This window comes from Corylus avellana, chromosome 2 (genome assembly GCF_965113065.1).
Source record: "Corylus avellana chromosome 2, dhCorAvel1.hap1.2, whole genome shotgun sequence".
Taxonomy (NCBI): Eukaryota; Viridiplantae; Streptophyta; class Magnoliopsida; order Fagales; family Betulaceae; genus Corylus; species Corylus avellana.
Window position 1 is genome coordinate 31,027,530 of NC_142491.1, and position 23,381 is coordinate 31,050,910.

At 36.6% G+C, this 23,381-nt stretch overlaps 3 protein-coding genes across 3 annotated transcripts; all 3 read right to left on the bottom strand.

Annotated features, from left to right (window-relative positions):
- Nucleotides 1-5,090: 5,090 nt before the first annotated feature.
- On the bottom strand, nt 5,091-6,661 carry LOC132167890 (mitogen-activated protein kinase kinase kinase 20-like). Its single transcript, XM_059578927.2, has 2 exons — nt 6,522-6,661; nt 5,091-6,406 (listed from the first exon to the last, which is right to left on the bottom strand). The coding sequence occupies exon 2, from the start codon at nt 6,372-6,374 to the stop codon at nt 5,154-5,156; it is 1,221 nt and encodes a 406-aa protein (XP_059434910.2). The 5' UTR covers nt 6,375-6,406; nt 6,522-6,661; the 3' UTR covers nt 5,091-5,153.
- A 3,832-nt stretch (nt 6,662-10,493) lies between these two features.
- Nucleotides 10,494-12,049, bottom strand: LOC132167795 (mitogen-activated protein kinase kinase kinase 20-like). Its single transcript, XM_059578825.2, has 2 exons — nt 12,009-12,049; nt 10,494-11,894 (listed from the first exon to the last, which is right to left on the bottom strand). Exon 2 carries the CDS (start codon nt 11,860-11,862, stop codon nt 10,606-10,608), a length of 1,257 nt encoding a protein of 418 aa, XP_059434808.2. The 5' UTR covers nt 11,863-11,894; nt 12,009-12,049; the 3' UTR covers nt 10,494-10,605.
- A 2,139-nt stretch (nt 12,050-14,188) lies between these two features.
- LOC132162343 (putative disease resistance RPP13-like protein 1) lies at nt 14,189-21,556 on the bottom strand. The gene is given in 12 exon segments (XM_088512504.1): nt 14,189-14,496; nt 14,570-14,679; nt 15,404-15,485; nt 15,961-16,040; nt 16,169-16,529; nt 16,603-16,703; nt 16,862-16,943; nt 17,247-17,446; nt 17,666-18,542; nt 18,699-19,375; nt 19,378-19,553; nt 19,620-21,556. Coding segments are annotated over 4 exon segments (3,618 nt in total). The 3' UTR covers nt 14,189-14,496; nt 14,570-14,679; nt 15,404-15,485; nt 15,961-16,040; nt 16,169-16,529; nt 16,603-16,703; nt 16,862-16,943; nt 17,247-17,446; nt 17,666-17,714.
- Between the last annotated feature and the right edge of the window lie 1,825 nt (nt 21,557-23,381).

The following is a 23,381-nucleotide window of genomic DNA, read 5'->3' on the forward strand; positions in this document are numbered from 1 at the left end:
CATAGATCAGTTTGGTATGATTGATCTAGGGTTTGTTGGAAACCCTTTTACCTGGTGCAATAACAGACAAGGTTTTGCCACCGTCAAAGAAAGACTTGATAGAGGCCTAACCTCTTCAAATTAGATTCACCTACACCTTGAATACTCTCTTCTTCACATCCTTGTCTTCAATTTTGACCACAACCCCATTTCCCTTAATACTAATAAACATTCCTTCTACCTCCCTAGACCTTTCAGGTTTGAGGAATTCTGGACCAAAGACCCACCCGTGGTAAAGTTATTGATTCAGCTTGGAAGATTCATGTCTACGGTAAACCCTCCATCTATCTCCCTAAAAAGCTCAAACAAACCAAGTTAGCCCTCCTGAAATGAAACTCCTCTCATTTTAGGAACATTCAGAAGAATATTAAGGCTACTCTTCTCCAACTAGATTCGATTCAGCAATCTCCTCCTTGTCCTTTTGCTTATGATAAGGAAGTTCAGCTGAAGCTTGATTTAGAGCAACTTCTCAAGCATGAAGAGACTCTTTGGCGTTCAAAATTCAGTGAATCGTGGCTAACTTGCAAGGACCTTAATACTAAATACTTCCACACCTCTACTCTCATTAGAAGAAGATCTAATGTTGTCAACTTTCTCAAATTAGAATCTGGAGATTGGGTGTCTTCTAGGGCTGATATTGGGAGGAATTTCACTGCTCACTTCACCAATCTGTTCTCTTCCTCTTGCCCTAACATAGAGGTAGAAATGCTAGACCTTTTCTCTCAAGTTGTCACTGAGGAGGACAACTTCTTTTTATGCTCCATTCCCACTGAATTGGCAGTGGTCCAAGCTTTGGCCAGCCTTGGCTCCTCTAAAGCCCCTGGTCCCGATGGATTTACTACTCTCTTTTATAAAAAATACTGGTGCTATGTCAAAGAAGATGTGCTGAATTATATTTGGAATTTCTTCAAGAATAACCCTCTTCCAAGGGAGCATAACCACACTTTCTTAGCTTTTGTTCCAAGCTTAGTGGATCTCATACTGCTCACCTATTTAGACCCATTAGTCTCTGTTACATAGTCTACAATATCATCTCTAAGATTTTGGCCAACAGATTGAAACCCTCTTCCACAAAATCATTTCTCCACTCTAGTTAGCTTTTGTCCCCAATAGGAACATTCGGGATAACACCATTTCAGCTCATGAGCTACTTCACACCTTTAAGAATAAGAAAGAAAAATGGGGTTATATGTTTCTTAAAATCGATATGGAGAAGGCCTTTGATAGAATGGAATAGAGGTTTCTTCTTGCTATCATGGAAAAACTTGGCTTCAGCTCTATTTGGATTGCTTGGATCAGTGCTTGTATCTCTGATGCTTCCTTCTCTATACTTTTGAATGGAAGCCTGTATGGTTACTTCTCCCCTGAGAGAGGCTTGAGACAAGGGGGTGGCGGCGGTGGATTTCATATCTATAAATGTGGTGAAGACATAAGACCTAGTTCAAGAGGCGGTGGGGGGTTTCGTGGTGGGTGGCGGCAGGGGATTTTATATCTATGAGCATAGTGAAGACACATGACCTAGTTCAAGAGGCGATGGGGGGTTTTGTGGTGGGGGTGGCGGAAGGGGATTTCATATCTATGAGTATGGTGAAGACACAAGACTTAGTTCAAGAGGCGGCAGGAGGTTTCGTGGTGGGGGTGGCGGCGTGGGATTTCATATCTATAAGCGAGGTGATGACATAGGACCTAGTTCAAGAGGAGGTAAAAGACTTATGTATGGTGATGGTGACACGTCAATGAGAACAAGTAAAAAGTCAAAAACTGTTGATAAAAGCATGACTGAGGTGATTGACCTTGACTCGCCTGATACCGGTACCGCCTGCACTGATGATACCAATACCTGTATCGAAACCTGATTGAATGCATGAAGCGCCTAAATGAAATGGATACAAAGCAAATGATCTTAAAAGAAACCTACTTGAAGGGAGCAAAAGCATTTCAGTCATCATTGTATTCTCAACATACTTTTTTGTTGGTGAAACCCGAATACTAGGTGGATTGGTTAAAGATGTTGTGGTACTGTGTTTTAGTAATTTTATTTCTTTGGACAATTTCAAAGCGTACATCGAGAGATTGTCTTAAAAAATTGATTTATTTCTTTCTTTCTTTGTCTTTCATCTTTCATAATGTATTGCTATCAGGCATTGTGGAGGTAGGCATTGTGGAAGTTTCTATACTTTTCTAAAAGTAAGTAAGTTGTGAGCTGTCTCCCTTGCATTTACATTTTTGGAGGAATCTGGTATTGGTTCTCCTAGTTTAAGAAATACCGTCTTGTACTCTTTCCCATTTCCTTTTTATAACCTTTTCCCATTAGAGTTTGGAGTTAAATTAGACAGAAAATGATGAAATGACCATTATATCCCTGTAAACTTATGAAATTACAAAATTATCCTTAAATTACAATTATCTTTATAAAAAAAAAAAAAAAACTGGGCAAAGACATGGGTATTTTGAGAATTTATCATCCCTCAGTTAGGATTTAACAGAAAATACATGCATGGGTGAGACTATAAATTTTGTAAAGCTCCATACACTAAATTGAGAGTTTTTGAATATTAGGAAGAGATTGCAAAAGCGATAAAAGTTCAGTAGGGTTAAGTAAAATTTGTCCTAAATTATTTGACTCAAGTTCAAGCAATTAGGAAAAAAAAAAGTTCAAGCACTATTCAGAAAATTCTTACCCTTGCAATTTATAGATCTATTGCCACTGCCTGTTTAACTAAGATCATCATTGGTTATTAATCATGCATTCCATTAATATGGTAATATTCCCCTGGGCATGGCACACCCAGAGTATGGGGCCCAGAAATTTCTCTGTATGATTGGATAGGAGTTTTGTTCAGCAGGTCCACAACAAGTATTCTTTCTCATATGAAGATCCTTAATTGACCCAAAGAGGTGTCTAATCAATATAAATGAACATATATAAGACTATGAAAATCGATGAGACACGCACACGCAATGTATATATCGGACAAAGTTCTCCTTTAAATTAGGTTAAAAAAATTTATCAAACTAACATTTATTTTTAGAGTATGTGACACGTGTTTATAGAAAATGTGATTCTAACATTCATTTTTAGAATGCGTATGAGAATCATGTAGTCTAAAATTAGATGTAACTTAAATAGACTGGATTAAACAAATTTCTTCCAACACAATATCTCGGGATCAATCATTTTGGCTACTCCCGTTTTGCATTGTCTATAATTTCTATTAGGGAAAATTTTACAAAGGACCCCTCTTGAATTACCACACGTTTTGAGAAGACCCTTTCAAATTTAAAAAATTCTCAATTTTACCACTCGAACTTTTAATTTAATGCAATTTAGCCCATCTGACAATTTTTGCCGTTAAACCTTATCAAAAACCCTTAAAAAAACCAAATTATCCTTCAATTTTCGTTTTTTTTTTTTTAAAAAAAAATGAAAAATAATAATAATTAAAGAAAAAAAGGGTCACAACTAACACGGTGACCCAACCGTGGGTCACCTTGTGAATTTTTTATTTTTTTTATATGATAACTTTATTTTTTTAAAAATTAAAAATTAAGGATAAATTTAAAATTTTATAAAAAATTAGGGGTATATTGGTCATTTTATCAATTTTAACGTTTAAAAATTGACGGAGGGGTACTTTGCATCAAATTGAAAGTTTAAAGGAAAATTGAGAGTTTAAAAAATTTAGGAGATCTTCTCAAAATGTATAGTAATTTAGGGGTTAGTGAAGTTTTCTCTTATTATGTGGAGCACCATTATTACTCAGCTGCCAGGTCCTTTACATTATTTGTAAAATAGAATTTACACGTCCTCGACTTGGTGAGTAAAATTAAATAAAAGCGGACAGCTATTAAATAATGCCTTCAAAACGCTAAACCGCTTTCAAAGGAAAAACTTTCATGAAACCATTGAGATGCCCAGTAATTAATACGATTGCATGGAAAATAATATCAATTCGTGAAACAACAATATTGTATTAGTTGTGCAAGATAGAAAGCTAAGTGACCCTTCCTTTCCAAGGTGACCCTATATATTTCAAAGCTTGTATTATAAATTAGTGATAAAACTTGTCTGGCATGAATTTCATATGCTAACTGACAATCTAAACCTCTTTAAGGTTTGAGGTGACTGTTGGTGTATTGGATATTCTATCTTTAAGGATAAATCATGTTCATAATAAGAACACAAAAATATAAGCATAGGTTATGTGTCATCTTCAACAAGTTTCTTTGTACTGACTAATTTGGTTCACAGACTGCACTATAACGTCCCAACAGAGCTACCCTACCATTTGAGACCATTAATGCATAAACAAACATACCAAGAATTCAACAGATTAACTAATGTCATAGAAAGTAGAAGTATAAATAAACAAAGGATCAATTACAAACATTTGCTCATCCTATAGTTTAGTGATTAATACATTCCTTTCAAACAAAAAGGTAATAAACAGATTTCAAAGTGTCTTCTGCAGCTTTCTTGGCTGTTCAAAACAAAATAATTTACTGGCCACCAATGTGAAAGTGCTAATATCCATTTTTCATACTGGTCATAATTAAATTTGGGTTGAATACCGAGCTATGTTCACTAAATTAAAATATCCTCACACTCATATAGAAAGTAACCCATTAATGATGATTTCTTTCTCTTGGTTAAGGTGGTATCTTCAGGGGGGGTTGAAGATATTGCAGCTACCTTAGAATAATCTTTAATTAAGCATCAAAAAAGAAGAGATTGTTTTAATGCTTGATTGGTGCAAAATCCATGAAATCTATGGCACTTAAAAGGAAGATGAGTAGCAGATTAATAAAGCCGATCAATGGATCATATTAACAGTCTAGGGGAAGCAGAGGCCTAACAATGCCAGTATCCAGCCAATATGCGGGCTCAACGAAATGATAAAAAATAAAATAAAAACATTGCACAATGGTTCACTCGAATTAAGGCAAACTATGAAGTGGAGCAAATGCTGCAACCATATTATATTATATAGTGGAAAAGAATGCATACAATGTACATAACATAATCCGATTTACAAGTAACCTCTCTCAGAAATGAGGTGTTATATGCTATTGTTGTTGCCTATACAAAATTTGATCAAAACTAATTTCAATCCCTAAGCCCCCGCACAAGCTGTGAAAGTAAAGGGATGTTGCCAATTAGCTAAAGGCCTTGAGCGGATGAGTGGTTTTGGGAAAATTGCACTCCAGTTAATTTGCTCAGCAGAAGAATCAGCGGGCTCTCGGATCTCCTCCTCCTTTCCCTCTTCTGATGAAGAATCTGGTAGGGGAATGAAACTACACTCTGGAACCTCTGCCACCGATAAGTGTATGAAGCTACGCCCGGAAGGAAAGTGTATGAAGCTATGCCCAAAAGGAAAATATGAGTATGAGGGACTGCGCTTAACCCTCTTAGCATTCGCAGCAGCTTCTTTTGATAGTTGAACATGTGAAGAAGAATCTGTGTCATCTAATCCCACCAGAAACGGGTGATCTAACAGCGCATCAGCCGTCATTCTATCCATATGATTTAATTCAAAACAGCACCTCAAGAAATCCTGCGCTGCTTTTGATATCTTGTCCGGAATGTTTGGCACAGATCCAGACCCAATTTGAGAGATAAGATCTTCATACTCCTCAGAACCAGACATGGTAGGCCATGGTACTTTTCCAGTCAGCATTTCAAGCACTGTGCATCCAAGAGCCCATATATCAGAGAAGGCCTCTTGTACCCCGTAAATTACACATTCTGGTGCTAAATACAATGGAGTTCCTCTCCAAGATGGCGTATCACAGCCAGTGTAAGCTCTCTTTGCCAATCCAAAATCAGCAATTTTCACCTCAAACCCATCAGCATCAGCAGTTGGCACTAAAAGAACATTATCAGGCTTCAAGTCACAGTGAACGAAGCCACGATCATGAATGTGTTTCAACCCCACAAGCATAGACTTGGTGTGCTTTCTGACATCGCTCTCAGACAACCCACCACCTGATTTTACGATTAAATCGAAAAGGCTTCCTCCCGAAGCAAATTCCAACAGGACGTTGTAAAGCACAATATTATTCCTGGGTTTTGTCGTGTCTGCTCCAAATGTCTGAATAACATGAGGACAGCCTTGGAGTGCATCAAGAACCGTCTTTTCCCACATAAGCGAATCCCCCTTCAAGGGATCTGCCGATTTCACAGCCACAACCGACCCAAAAGCTCTGGGTTTCTTCAGATCTGCCCTGTATACTGACCCAAAAGTTCCTCGGCCGATCATCGGTCCTCTACACCACGACAGAGCTCCATAGAGGAGCGAGTACTCATCATCCTCCTCCTCTCTAGGTCTCTTCATCAATCCTTGTCAATCGACTTCCAAGAGGATACCTGAAAACGATCCAAGGAATTTAGAGACGCATCGGACATGATACAAACCCTAGCGGTGGAAAAGGAATAGAAACCCTAGGACTAGGGGAGGAGGGAGGAAGGATAGGGTGCGCACCAGAAGGATGGAAGCAATTGGATATCTGGGCTCCGCGATGATACGGATGCCGCTGATTCCGCTGTTGAAGAACGCGGCGGAGGGAGATGAATCGTTGGTTCTTGCGATTGAAGAGAATGGCTTAGGGTTTCACGCAGAGAGGTAACGGCTAGCCTGAGAATTTTGTGAGCGAATTTTGGCTTGAAACCTTTATATAGCGCTCACAAAAATAAAAAAGACTTTTATTATCCCACCTCCGGAAATTTACGCTTTAACCCTCATCTCTAGACGCTCCCCGATTTTTTTATTTTTTATATATTTATTTATTTTTTATTTTTTTAGGGTTTAACACCATAGAAAAAGAATTTTAATTTTAATTTATTTTCTCTTTGTCCCATATTATTCTTCGCTGGTTTTTTAACCCTTCTTTCTAAGATGATTTCACACAATATAAAGTTTTTTTTTTTTTTTTTAATTTTTTTTTTTTTTTTAAAAAGAAGCTAGCAGCCAATGAAAGGTCGGAATTCTCATTTCAATGCTGAAGTATTAAGTGAAGGATCTGGCTTACATGCTGTTATTTTAATAACAGCATGTATGCTGTAGTTTAATCAACGGTCAAGATTAAATTTTAAAGTTGATTTACTTTTAAAAACTTTTAATAGGAGAGAGAAAATGAAGAAAATTGGGTGAAATTTAATCTTAACTGTTGATTAAACTACAACATACATGCTGTTATTTTATTAACAGCATGTAAGCCGAATCCTTAAGTGAAAGGCTGAAAGCAATCTCTCTTATCAATTTTTTGATAAAGCACAATGAGCGTGTAGCAAGTTGGTGTGCATTGCATTAAACTCATTTCACATTGTCTTCTTTTTGGTTTGGGAAATTTACACTTGTTATCATTTTATTGGTGGTGATGTGGCAAGCTAATAGAATTCGGTAAGTGTTTTAACGGGATTTGACTTTAGAGACTAAATTGTTATTTTGGCCTACCTCGAGGAGCTCTAAATTATTTTTTATACCACAATGAGCGATTGGTAGTTAGGCTAACAATGTAGACTGATTTTACACTTTTTTTTGTTTTTTTTTTTTTGGAAAAGTCTAGATACCCCCTTTAAACTACCACCTAATTGATAATGTTTCCTCTCAAAACTTTCAATTGTGACAATGTCTCCCTCAAACTACAAAAGATTGTTAATGTCCCATAATGACGAAAAGACCCTTAGGGGGTGTTTGGCAAATGGGATGGCCTAAACACTGTAGTTGATGTAGATTGATGTGAAAAAAAGTAAGAATGTTTGGTATAAAAAAAATGAAAAAGTTTTGTTTTGTAGTAATTTTTTTATTTGAATAATAATAAAAAGTGAATAATTTGATATTAAAAGTGAAAAAGTTAGAATGTTTTGATGTTGATTTTTTTGAGAAATTGTGATGAACAGTGTTTGGGCCAACCCCATCCCCATTACCAAACAAAGCCTTAATAAAATTAAAATAATTTTTTTTTTTTTTTTTAAATGATGGTAAAGTCTACATAACTCATTAAACTACCACCTATTCACAATTTTCCCCCCAAAGGCTAACAAAAAAGATAAAGATACCCTATAGATTTCTCGGTAAGACAAAAGTAACCGTATAAATTAAAAAAAAAAAAAATTAATGATTTTTTCGTTTTACAAACGAAATTTTTTAATTTTTTTTTAATGTCACATTTATCTGTGTTGTCTTTTTCTTTTGGGGTTGATTAAATTCATCTTTTACATTAATTTTTCATTTTAAACGAAATTCATCTTTTACTTTAACTAACTATTTGGGTAATTACATTTTTTTCCTCCATCAACTACAACGCATTGTTATTTTGCTCCCATGAACTGACAACCCCACTGCCTGACCTTATCAAACTACTATTTTGTGCTCAAAACCCCTCCTCCATCAGTCAAAGACTTTAACTCAGACGGTCAATCCGTCACTTTGCCCCCATGAATTACAACGCATTGTCATTTTAACCGTTTAAGTTAATGCCTTTGACTAAGAAAAATGGAGTTTGGGGCACAAAATGGTAGTTTGATGGGGTTGAGCAGTAGGGTTGTCAGTTCATGGGGGCAAAATGACAATGCGTTGTAGTTGATAGGAGGAAAATGTAATTACCCCTAAATATTTCTGTATAAAGTTATTATTATTATTTTATGGTAACTATGATTCTTAACATTGGAATAACTTTCTCATAAACTCATTTTACAAAGAGTGTGTTTTGACTAAGGGTCTGATTGGTGAATGGTTTTCAAATGTGCAACATTTTTTTTAGGTAAAGTCCACAAATCTCCCTCAAACTATCACCCATTGACAATATCCCCCAAAACTTTTAATTGTGACAATGTCCCTTCTAAACTATCAAAACATTGTCAATGTCCCCTTAAAAGACATTATCACAATTAAAAATTTTGAGGGACATTGTCAATTTGGTGGTACTTTAAGAGGGTATATGGAGTCTCGTGCTGGATGATAACTGTGATGCAGAGTTCTTTGCTATCTGAAAGTGATGCGGAAGTCTTCTCAGAAGGTGAGTCACTAAATATAATTTTTAAAAACACAATTAGCATTTGATAAACTTGTGGATCAACCTTTAAAATCATAGTTAAAATTTATATATGATTCCTCCGAATTGAACATACTGAATCAATGCTCGTGAATTGGGCTTTATTGTTTCAATGCTCGAACCACAAACTCCTCGGTCCTTTTTCATTCCACAACAGCCAAACCGTCATTACAAACTAACAGAAACCCTTTAAAAGCTTTAACATAAGTATGTGTCCTACGGATCGATAGTCTTCCAACTTTATTTTCATACTTAATGATGCAATGGACAACTTTTATGCGGAGTTCTTCGTTTTTCTTCTCTAAAGGGAAGAGGGAGAACTGAAGGTTGCGTCTCTAAGCTTACTGGGTAGCAGAGATGGTGTACTCTTTTGTCCGTTGTATCTTTCAGCCCAGAATAGCAGAAGAGTTGGAAGAACAATGGGTACGTTTTTCCCTGACAGACGAGAAAAACAGAGGGAATCATTGTGAAGGAAGAGGAGGTCGAAATTTAGTGAAAATTGGGGAATGATGACTTGTAGGCCGGATAGTAGCAGAAAAGTCCATAAACAAAGAGGCTTTTCGGTCTTTGATGACAACCCTATGGAAGGCCAAAGGAGGAGTCTCGTTCAAGGAATTACCAAAAAACCTTTGGCTGTTTGAATTTTCTGATGGGAGCGATAAGAAAATACCTCGTATTCGAGACTTTGGAAAGAGGCCGAGCTCTAAAATTTAGAGGGAAATCAACGTGTCCCCAAATTTTGCTTTGACTGTGGCAGAATCTGTCACGAGGAAAAAGATCATAGCTCTCTAGAAACTTTTGGTTCAATGGAAATAATTAAGAAACAGAATAAGCTAGTTGACTGATTTGGCTCAACATCCCCAACAGAGCATAAGTGAATTATGAAAGTAGAAGCATAAATGAACAGACTATCAATTCTGAATATTTCATCATGTTATTATTGTTTACTGATTAGTAATTACAATAAAAGAAGTTAACAAATGGACTTAAGATTAGTTTCCATATCTGCTACCTTAGAAATTTAAGAGTATCAAAAAAGTAGAGATTGGTGGAAAATCTATGCAACCTATGGCACTTAAAGAAAGATGAGTAGCAGATTAACAGAGATCTAGGAGAGGCAGAGGCCATTCCTGCCAAAACCAAAGTCACAGCACAAGGGAGTGAATGAATTGGTTGTCAAAGACAATTAAAGAAAGCAGGGGATCATAGAGGCTGTTTGTTTCTAAGGAAAGCACCTCACTGTTGCTTCCTCCTAACAATGCCTGTATCCAACCAATAAGCATGCTCAAGCTCTTACTATATGTACACGAAAATGATAAAAAAAAACATTGCACATGACATATTAAGGCAAACTATGTAGTGGAAGAAATGCTGCAAGCATATTATATAGTGGAAAAAATGAATACAATGTACATAACATAATCCGATTTACAAGTACCCTCTCTCAGAAATGAGGTGTTATATGCTATTGTTGTTGCCTATACAAAATTTGATCAAAACTAATTTCAATCCCTAAGCCCCGGCACAAGTTGTGAAAGTAAAGGGATGTTGCCAACAAGCTAAAGGCCTTGAGCGGATGAGTGGTTTTGGGAAAATTGCACTCCAGTTAATTTGCTCTGCAGAAGAATCAGCAGGCTCTTGGATCACCTCCTCCTCTCCCTCTTCTGATGAAGAATCTGGTAGGGGTATGAAACTACACCCAAATGGGAAAGATGTGACCGCATTTGTATTTTCAGCTTGAATCTCTGGAACCTCTGCCTCCGATAAGGGTATGAAGCTACGCCCAAAAGGAAAGTGTATGAACCTACTCCCAAAAGGAAAATATGAGGGACTGCGCTTAATCCTCTTAGCATTTGCAGCTTCTTCTTTTGATAGTTGAAGATGTGAAGAAGAATCTGTCTCATCTAATCCCACCAGAAATGGGTGATCTAACAGCGCATCAGCAGTCATTCTCTCCATCGGATTTAATTCAAAACAGCACCTCAAGAAATCCTGCGCTGCTTTTGATATCTGGTCCGGAATGTCAGGCACCGATCCAGACCCAATTTGAGACATAAGACTTTCATACTCCTTCGAACCAGTTATGGTAGTCCACGGTACTTTTCCAGTGAGCATGATAAGCACGGTGCATCCAAGAGCCCATATATCAGAGAAGGCCTCTTGCACCCCATAAATTACGCATTCTGGTGCTATATACCAGGAAGTCCCTCTCCAAGATGGAGTCTCACAACTAGTGTAAGCTCTCTTTGCCAATCCAAAATCAGCAATTTTCACCTCAAACCCATCAGCTGTAGCCACTAAAAGAACATTATCAGGCTTCAAGTCACAGTGAACGAAGCCACGAGCATGAATGTGTTTCAACCCCACAAGTAAAGACTTGGTGTGCTTTCTGACAACGCCCTCAGACAACCCATGAAAGCCTGATTTTACGATCAAATCGGCAAGGCTTCCTCCGGAAGCAAATTCTAACAGGACGTTATAAAGCACAATCCCATTGGTCGTTTCTGTTGTGTCTGCTCCAAATGTCTGAATAACATGAGGACACCCTTGGAGAGCTTCAAGAACCGTGTTTTCCCACATAAGCGAATTTGCATTTATCGGATCTACCGATTTCACAGCCACAACCGACCCAAAAGCTCTGGGTTTCTTCAGTTCCGCTCTGTATACGGACCCAAACGATCCCTGGCCGATCATCGGTCCCCGACACCACGACAGCTCTCCCCAGAGGATCGAGTACTCATCATCCTCCTCCTTTCTAGATCTCTTCATTATTCTGTGCCAATCGACTTCCAAGAGGATACCTGAAAGCGATCCAAGGAATTTAGAGATGCATCGGACATGATACAAACCCTAGCGGTGAAAAAGGAATAGAAACCCTAGGACTACGGGGGAGGGAGGAAGGATAGGGTGCGCACCAGATGGATGGAAGCAATTGGATCTCTGGGCTCCGAGATGATACGGAGGCCACTGGTTCCGCTGTTGACGAACGCGGCGGAGGGAGATGAATCTTTGGCTCTTGCGATTGAAGAGAATGCCTTAGGGTTTCACACAGAGAGGTAACGGCTAGTCTGAGAATTTTGTGAGCGAATTTTGGCTTGAGACCTTTATATATCGCTCACAAAAAGGAAATGACTTTTATATCCTACGTCCGGAAATTTACGCTTTAACCCTCGCCTCTAGCAGCTCCCCGCTCTCCTCTGTTTTTTAACCCTTCTTTCTAACATGATTTCACTCAATATATATTATTAAAAAAAAAAAAAAAAAAAATGTAAAATAGTTTTTTTTTTTTTTTTTTTTAATGAAAAAAAGCTAACAGCCAATATAAAGTCGGATTTTCTTTTCAATGCTTAAGTATTAAGTGAAGGCGATCTCTCTTATCAATTTTTTGATAAAGTACAGTCGGCGTCTAACAAATGGGTGTGCATTGTATTAAAATCATTTCGCATTATGTCTTTTTTGATTTGGGATTTACATGTGTCATCATTTTATTGATGTTGATGTGGCACGTTAATAGAATTCGTTAAGTGTTTTGACGGAATTTGACTGTAGGGACTAAATTGTTATTTTGACCTACTTCGAGGACTTCTAAATTATTTTTTATACCACAATTAGCGATTTGTAATTTAAGTTAACCACGTAACCTGATTTTACACTTTTTTTTTTTTTTTTGGAATAATCCAGATACCCCCTTAAAACTATCACCTAATTGATAATGTCTCCCCCCAAACTTTCAATTGCCATAATGTCCTCACAAACTACCAAAAATTGTCAATGTCTCCCCTAAGGACGAAAAGAACCTTAATAAAATTAAAATAACTTATATATATATATATATATATATATATTTTAAAAAAATCATCCACATACCTCCATCAAATTACCACTCAATTCATAATGTCTCCCTGCCCCTCCCAAATTTTCAATTGTAATATTGTCCTCCCAAAACTACTAAAAAATTATCAATGTCCTCCAAAGCTAACAAAAAGACAAAAATACCCTTATAGATTTCTCAATAAGACAAAAATTTCCCTATAAATTCGAGAAAAAAAAAATTAATTTTTTTACAAAAACGGAAATTTTAATTTAAAAAAAAAAAACGATTTTTTTTAACGAATCCTATGCAAAATGTACATATGAGAGCTGTAATACCCTTCCTTGGGACCCAAGTTACCAGAATTAAGGCCACTTTGTTAGTAATTAGAGCAGCACATATTGTATTCTAAAAATGAGGTAGTATCCGAGAGTACCATCAATCCCTTTTACAGTGACACAAGCTTTAAATCCACTTTCAAAAGCAAAACAGAGTGACAATTATTTTAGTTTTCAAATTCCTTAACGGACCATCAAGATCTTCTGTAATCATAACATGATGGAGAAGCCATATGTTACAAGAATGGAGTTTATGCCACAGATAATTATTAATATTATGATATATTAAAATATATGATATAGCATAATATTTTATTATGTTTATTTTTATTTGTTATTGTCTTTATTTATTCTATGTAAGAGTCTTGATTACTCAGTCCTAGAAAATATTGTAATAATTTGCATATTTAAAGGTCATTATGTTATGAATAAGAAAAAAACGAGAAAATTATTCCAAACTTTGTGCTTGAAAAGGTTTTAAGTTTCTTTCAACGAATCTAAAGGGTTTAGGTTCCACCAATGTCATACCTAGCTAGTCGTCAAGCATAATTTTGATGGAAAACACAGTTTTATTATTGTTTTTTTATTTGTACATGTCTACCAAAAAATAGATGCAAACTTTAGCCACTCTAATTTTATGATTTCTTGTTGAATTTAACTATATTAATTGAATATATTGTTCAAACTTATTCCATATTGTGATGGCGTTAATTTTAGTTTCTTTCAGTTGATTAAGATGAACTAAAGAAAGATTAAAGATTAAGGTTAGGATCTTGGGGATGTATGAATTGAGATTTTGTTGGTCTAACTGTGATTTCTCCAAATGGATTAATTTGTTATGAAAATCATGCATTTAATTAAATGTTTAATATCTCCCGTTGGTATTGATTGAAAATGGGATCCCAAATGAAGTAGAAAAATAGCAAAATAACAAATAACGCAATCACACAAGATACTAAGATTTAAGTGGTTCGGCTTAACAAGCCTACATCCACTGACGGAGACAACCTGAAAAAAATTCACTATCAAAAGGATGAAGTACAAAATATAGTACAGAGAAAACCACTCAAACTCAAAAGTCCTAATACACCAAAATCTCACATGAAAGAGAATTAAATACAAAAGAGAAAATATTATCTAAATCCATCAAATGACAATAAATCTTATATATAAAGAAAAGTCGGCCAAGGCTTCATGGTGATGGAATGAAAAAGCATGCTTTTCCACTACCGGTGAGACAAAATGTATGAGAACCTGGACAAAGAGGTAAAGATGATGAAACAAATTGATCACAAGAGCACAAAGAGACGCTAACCAATAAATATACCTCTGAACCACTAGCTGTAACACATGCAGGGAAGAGCTTGCCACCAAAAACAAGACACCAATTTGAAGCACAATAGAATGTTATTCTGGAGGATACGCCAAGATTATCTCCTGAGCAATAGAAACAAAAATGTAAAGAATCAGGAGTATTCAGTTAGCAGTTGAATATATTTTGTACTTGAAGTCCAAACAATTAGTTGCACTACAAATTATCCAACTTAAACTTGCACTAGGCCATCACAACTAATCTTTCCTTTTTAATCCAAATTGAATACAATAGAACACCAAACTCTAAAGATCGACCTGAGGGTCAAGTCAAGCCGGTTTGGCTTGCTTGATATGCAAGTCCAAGCTCGAGCTTGCACAAGGATTATTCCTTGGCGAGCCGAGGTCAAACACATTTTTTCAGCTCATCCTTGAGCTCAAATAAAATTTAAATGAGCCGAGCTCGGACAAGCAGAGCTCGCCCAAGCTCGGCTCGTTTACACCCCTATCTAAAGATGCTAAAGAATCATATTTCAACAAGTTTTGCATCCCTCATTCTACAAAATCACTTTCTTTCAAGTTCCATATTTTTTAGTTGTTCATATCACTGGATATACTTCTTAATTCCTTCAAAAGGCAAGTCAGTAATCTGATACAAACTTACCAGATTATCCTTCTGTTAAACAACTGAATCGACAACAAGCACCTTTGTGTATAGCCATGTGTGTTTTGGTATAAGCCGGGCAAGAGTAAATCACTAGAGCCACATATATATGAGAACAAAATAGCAAAGTAAAACAATGGGGTAGTCCAAATTAAATAAAAAGCCACTTCAAACAATATATGATACCTTTTTATATTTCAGCCCAGGAGGAGTTTCAAGAATAAGGGGCTTTGCAATGGGTTGAGTGCCAAAGGAGGCCTGGGAAAATCTGGATATAAGAGAAGTAAAATCTTATTCTGGATTATTTATGGTTAGTGACAAGTACAATCTTAAAAACAAGATCTGTTTAAAAATATGGTTAGAGTTTGATAATCAAACAGCATCAACATGTTAAATGCTAGAAATTTCTCAAATGACAAGCTAAAAAAAGCTTTACAAATGATATGCAGACACTAGATAAATGAAGTTTGATTATGAAGATTTATAAGTGAACTACTACCTCTAACTTCTAAGGGTGTGAAGCTAATTGATTCATGTAACATTTGGGCAGTAGATCAATACAGTACAAAAATAAACATATTCTAGAGTTAATAGGAAGCTCTATATAGCAAGCACCAAGTAAAAATTAACAGTAGTAGATGAATCCTATAACACAGTACCAAACACCAAGGCAAGAACACTAGTCTTTTCCATCAAATCCTAATCAGACTCCAAAAGTTTTGACTTCTGGTCAGAGAATATACATGCTTAAGATCTCTCTCTGGCCACTTTGAAGGACTCTCTCCTTGCTCCGCATTACTCTTCCTGTAGTAGTGGTAGGTAGCTGCGCCAGAGAGCACCGCCAATGTCACAAGAAGTAGACACATTTTAGTATCTCACACACAAACTCACTTCTCTGTTTTTTAAGATGAATAGCTCAAGAAGTTCAGGCCTTGAAGAGATGGAAGTTACCTTGCATGATTAAGCCTAAGGCTTGGTTTCAGAGGAGAACTTGTACATGAATAAGCTAGTGATGCCCCAATTCCTGACGCTCAGAGCGCCCATATATTAGCTACTAGTAAAAAACATGAACTTTATTTGCAGATATTCCTTTGTGCAACTGTCCCTTCATAATCTCCAACAATTAAAGTACATTAGACACCATCATCAAATGCTCTGTCAACACATTCCTCAAACCCATCTGGTTCTTGTTGCAATTGTGGCCAGTATACCCAACAGCAAAGTAAACAGTAGAGCTTGACAAACTTGTATCAGATGATTTTGCCAATTGATTGACCAAACTATCATCGGTAACTAAGTTGTGCATATAAACCTGGACAAAGAGGTAAAAATGATGAATCAAATTGATCACAAGAGCACAAAGAGAAACTAACCAATAAATCTACCTCTGAACCACCAGCTGCAACACATGCAGGGAAGAACCTGCCACCAAAGCAAAAAAACAACACCATGGGACATCTATAGTACTTCGGAGCTTTTAGAGGAGCTACATTGAAGAGAGGGTTATAAAATGAGCTACTAGGATACTAAATTTCATAGGAAACATAATCAAATTCAGAAAAATAACAGGGATGGGTGGGGAAAAAGAAAAAGAAGTTATTCTACAAAACATTGAACTAATGAGATTTATAATAACAGGCATACCGTGCAATGTTGAAAAGTAGCATCAGCTTTGCGCTTCCGCAGACCATTCATAGGCTCTGAATGGAAAAGATTTAAGTATAGGCTGCAACACAGCAAAATGGTCATGTAAACACACCAAAATATATTATGATGGAAGAAAAAAGCTAAATTTGAAGAACGCTAATATAACAGATAAAATAGTCTTTATACAAGGATTGAAGAACGCTAATATAACAGATAAATGATGGACCAAATAATTAGAGGCCAATGAACAAACTTTCTAGACCATTCAATAATAGGGCATAACTTCCTTGCAATAAAAGCAGGAACCAAAAATAAAGAAAAAGAAAGAAGGAATGAAAGAACAGTAACAATGAAATTGACTTGAAATGCATGTGAAGCATACCCATTGTAGAACTCAAAATTGAGCTTGTAGAATGTTAATTGAATTGAGCATTGTGTCAACAAGCATCGGTTACCCATTTAACCCACTCCGACAAAGATGAAGAGGGAGCACCCATTGAGAAGAAGTGAGTAGGAGCCGTTGACCATCAGCAATCAAATCCGCGAGCACACAAGTGGAGTTTGTTTCTCATTCTAGATTACCTGCTCCAAAGGCAAACATCACTTAGAATCCAACCGATTTGAAATCATATGGGCTTTTAATTCGTTTTTGGTTATTGATGGATTAAATTAAACATATGACTTCAAATTAAAACAGATTTTTTTTTTTTTTTTTGGTAAGTTCAAAACAGAATTATCAAACGAAAATAATGGAATAATAGTCAATTGGGCAAAGCATTTTGTTCCATCAAGAAAAAGTACCTGACAGTAAAAGCTGATATTATAACAGAAAGTGGAGACTCTTAACTCATTAAATCAACTGGAAATTAATTGATTTGCGCGGGACATGAGCAATCTTGCGCCATTCTTCTCCTTCTTTCCTTTCCCACTCCTTTTCCAACAAAGGACAGTTACAGATATTTAGAGTAGAAAGGGAGGCAGGCAACCTGTCATCTGGCATGCACTCGAGCTTAGGGCAACTCTCGATCTCCAATTCTTCAAGAGCATTGAGGTATTGAAACCCTTTACTGTCCAAAGATCTCAAATGTTGAAAGCCATTGATGTGAAGATAGGTAAGACTGGTAGGCAGCAACCCCTCATCAGGAAAGGACTCCACATCTTCAGATTTGCCAATGATTTTGAATATTCGAACAGACGGGAAGTTCTTCAAATCCCACTCCATCCGTCTCGCAAAGAGTTTCTCACAATCCGAGATTGTGATTTCTTCTAGATTGGAAGGCAAGCCCCCTTCAGGAAACGACTCAACTTCTGGACAATCTTGTATACACAATTTCTCAAGAGAGGGGAGAAGAATGTGCATCTTGTCAGGTAGTGACCGAATACCTCTACAATTCTCTATCCGAAACTCCTTGAGATTGGGGGAACGCAATCCTTCTTTTGGAAAATATGCAAAATTAGGGCATCCGTGAATGTCTATGTTTATGAGCGAGAGGAGTAAATCGTGTTCATGGTGTTTTTGAACTCTAATAGATTCTAGATTCCCACAAAACCTGATTTCGAGATGTCGAAGCTTTGGGAATAAATCTAATGGGATGGACTTGAAAGAATGACAACCGTCCAACATCAAATATTCCAAGTGGATTGGAAGATCTAATTCACATAGAGCAGAAGCTACCAACTGGGGACAATCTCGGATCTTAAGTTTGGCTAAAGAAGGAAGATGGATGGGCAACCCTCTTGTTAGCAAAGGGCATTCATAAATTTCAAGGTCTCTAAGTTTAGGGCACCCGTGAATGTCTATGTTTATGAGGGAGAGGCGTAAATGTTTTTGAACTTTAATATCTTTTAGATTCCCACAAAACCTGATTTCGAGATGTCGAAGCTTTGGGAATAACTCTAATGGGATGGACTTGAAAGAATGACAACCGTCCAACATCAAATATTCCAAGTGGATTGGAACATCTAATTCAAATAGAGCAGAAGCTACCAACTGGGGACAATCTCGGATCTTAAGTTTGGCTAAAGAAGGAAGATGGATGGGCAACCCTCTTGTTAGCATAGGGCATTCATAAATTTCAAGCTCTCTAAGATTAGGAAAAGCTCCACCATCATTTTCAAAACAAAACAATTCCTCCAATTTCTCCATATACTTGATGCTTAGAACTTTCAAGGCTCCAAATGGCTTAATCGAAGAAGATCCAATGCCATAAAATTCACGGCCCACTATAACAATTTCGCTCAAACCAACAATAGAGAGGTCCTGCAGAGAGGGCAATTGCCCGAGCATTGGCAAGCTGCAACAGTGGTTACAATAATCAAGACGAAGAGACGCTATTTTAGAGAATGAAGCATGCCCTACCCAGTTCGAAAAACTTTTACCACCATAACCATAGATAATGAGGCTTTTCAAGTTTGTATGGGGCCGGAGACTATCAAGTACAATTTTATGACTTTCTGAAGCACTAAAACCAACTTTCCACCCCAATACCAACTTCTCAAGCATCCATCGTTAGCATTCATGGGAGATTTAACATTTTGGAGCTCTAAAATAGAAAGTGATCCCCGAAGATTTGTAAGTTTTCCAAGCTCTCCAATGCAAGATCCATTATGCTTGCTCACCATAAAGCTAGTCAATGTCTGAAGACATTTTAGTTCACCGAGATTTTTCGGCATCCCCATTATGTTAGTTCTATCAAAATCAAGATGACGCAAATGAATGAGTTTATGCATATCTCTTGGCCAAGCAGTAACATACGGACAATGTGATAAATTCAATATTTGCAAATTAATGAGTTTATGCATATCTTTTGGCAAGGCAGCAAGATACGGACAGTGTGATAAATTCAATATTTGCAAATTGCACAACTTACATATGAAATGAGGCAACCTTTTAATTGCAGTGAAAGAAACGTCCAAATAACGTAGATGTATAAGTTTTCCAATTGAATCTGGCAACTCAGTTATGTTTGCATAGTTAGATAGAATCAGCGCCCGTAGTCGTAGGCTTGTCATTGGTGATAAAAATTGAGTTCCGAACACGAGCGACAAATCATCCCTAAGGAAATTTAATTCTACGAAAGTGCGTAGCTTCTTAGCCCTACGAAGGGCCTCAAACTTCTCAGCATGAATATTTTCCCAAGAATACGAGAAATGGCGAGTCTTGCCTAAAAGTCCATGAGAAAAATCATCTTCATGGCTTAAAGCGAAAGATATAAATTTTGCCAAATCCCTAACAAGATCATGCATTATATATTCCTCGCCATTTGATTGTTGGAATAATGATCTTGATACAAGAGTAAGGAAGTAATCATTACCAACTTCTTCCATTGTTTTGGTGTTGGATTGTGGCAAGAAGCCTTCTGCTATCCATAATAAGACTAATTTATCTTTTTTGAAAGTATAATCCTTTGGTAATATGGAGCAGTATGCAAAACATCGCTTTAGATTTGACGAAAGATATTTATAACTTAATCCTAGAGCAGGAAGGATGCATGTCTCCTCAATTGGCAAATCCCATAGTTCACTTCTCAATACCTTATCCCATTCATCAACATCTAATTTAGATCGTAAAAGAGCCCCAATCGCCTTGATTGCTAAAGGTAGGCCTTTGCATTTTTCTACGATTTGTCTTCCTATTGCTTCTAGTTCTGGATATGCATCAAAGTTACCATCGTGGAATGCATATTTTGCAAATAGCGACCAAGAATCTTCTTCGGGTAACTCCATTATACGATGAGTTACACTCACGTACATGACTGATGCAACCTGTTGATCTCGTGTTGTTACGATGACCTTACTTCCTTGTGCCCCAAATTTAAAAGCATTACTTAAGACCTCCCATTTGGCATTATTCTTCTCCCAAACATCATCTAAAACAAGTAAGAATTTCTTTCCTGACAACGTCTCCTTGAGTTTACTTTGAAGCTGATTTAGATTCTTACTATCAGCATTAGCAGGTGCACCTACTTCCTCTAGAATTGTTTTCATTACAATGAACACGTCAAATAGATCCGAAATACAAACCCATATTTCAAGGTCAAAGTGCTCCTTCACCCTATTATCATTATATACTAACTGAGCAATGGTGGTCTTGCCAATTCCCCCCATGCCAACTATGACAATCACAAATATTTCACTGCCACTCACATCATCAGAAAGCAACAACTTAATTATTGCTTCCTTATCATAATTCCTACCACAAATACTAGATTCTTCAATCAAAGAAGTTGTGGGCAGCCTTTCTGATGGATTCCCTCCTTCTCTTAGACCTATATTCCCCTTTTGTTCTACTAGAAATTTTAGTCTTTCAAGTAGCTCTTCTATCTTTCTTTCCACCTCCTTGACAAAACGAGAAGTAGAGATGGGGCTACGTACCTTACTTGCAATGGTTCCAAATTCAGCATCTAATTTCTGTCGCAAGTCTTTGGTAGGAATCTCATCCAAGATGTCCTCTGCATCATAGACAGCATCTTTCAGCTCATCAAGCCACTCTTTCACATCAGGCTTTGTAAATTGCTTGTACTCCGCATCTTCAAGCACTGCATTCACTGATAACAAAGTCATCTTCAACCTCGTTAAGAGTCCATCATTGAGTTTCCGTCGCCTAAAGAAGTCGGCAAACTCGTGAGATGCCATTCTTTGAAAAAACACTTGGATGAAGGGGGAGAGAAATATCCCTGCAACATCAGCCATGTTTATCTTGTTTGCAGATCAAAGAAAACGAAGTAAGGTGATTGCAAAGAACAGAGCAAAATGAGATTGGAAGCTTGTTTTGCTTTTCCACCAAAGAAACAGCCCAGCTATTGGAGTGATGGACCCACACGACTGATGGGAGTAAAAGAAATTTCTTTGATATTGTGTACTTGACCAAGAGCTTTGACTGCCATGGATTGAATGTGGTCAGTCGTGGTGGCCTAGCTCCACACCATGCGATTGAATAAAGGCAAAGAAAAAGGAAAGCAGGAAACTGATTTTTTCACCCCTTCATTATTTGACAAAGAAAGTTTGCAAGGTGGCTGTAGTCAGCTACTATTCCATACAAAATGGCGGTCCTTCTTTAATAATAATGGCAGGCAAATTTTGTAGGAAAGGAAGTTGTTTAGCTGAATTTGATTATATAGTTATTATGTAATCATTACTACTTTTTTCAAAGCAATATAACATTAAGAATCTATTTGGGTGTTGGTTTGAAAGCCCCAAAAATGCGTTTAACACTTAAAAAATTTGTTTAGTAAAAAAATTGCAAGCACTTTTAATGATCAAAAAAGTCAAAAAATAATTAAAACGCACTATTAACAAAAGCTTAAAAATAAAAATTTTACTAAAAAACTATTTTTTTGATTTAAAAATTTTATTTGTCAAGCATACTCTAAGGCCCCTATCATCCGCGTTACAGGATAAGGGAGTATATATAAATATATATTCTCCACAATAAAGAATGGGCCGCGTATGTTGACCAACTCATTAACGTCATACTAGAAAACATGAAGAAGCCAAATGTGAAAGAAGGAAATTTCATGGGCATTGCCTTTGAAAAACATATCACAATCTAGAAGGTTTTGATAGTTCTACCAATATATTAGAGGAACATGATCCTCTTCGGTTTAAATGAATTGGATAATATCCAGTTAGTTATAGTAGAAGTATATTTTTGTCTTTTTACTTTTTTAGAGAACAAAAATACCCCTCAATTATAACTAACTGGATATTCCTAATTCGATATTTATTAGATACCTCTTCATAACACCCTCTTAATTTCAAATGAAATTGATACTACTTATTTAATGGTGCAAATTATTTCATATTATTTTTAAAGACGTGCCAAATTGACTTTATACATACGGTTAGATGCATTAGCTTTAAATCCTCAGTATAAAAAAATTATTTTCTATCTTTCTTGGATAAATCATACATCCCTCTCTGCTTGTTTCCTTTTTCTTATTGCCCCCCCTGTACACCCATAATGAACTCTACATGAGAATAGGGCCAGTGATGACCATGGACGATGAGAAATGTTCAGAATGGCACTGAAATTGTGCAGATGAGTGGAAAGGGAGAAGAAATCAGCAAAGAACATGCCAAGACCTTTGCAACGAGAGCTTTTGCAGGCTCTTCTTGACATGAAATACGACTCCTACAACCATGTTCTTGACATATTAAAAGTTAACAGGCTTTTTCTTAGATGAGTGAGTGGCAACATTTTAACCCTCAGATTATTTTATTTCCTCGTGTCATCCTCCCATTAAAATAATGGAAAACATGCTCTTGCGTTGGTCAGCTGCCACCAGTCTCAAGCCTAAAGTTCTATTTTGGCTTTCTGTTTGTACATGTCATATACTAAACAAGAACAATTTTGTATAAACTTTAGAATTTAAAAAGATGATCGTGAGTTCTCTTCCAAAATATTTGTATACAGACCTATTCCAAGTTGATAACTTTTGTATACATACAACCAGCGGCAGAACTAGAATTTCAAATTTTGGTGTTCATATGTTACAACAAAAACAATTTAAAAGAG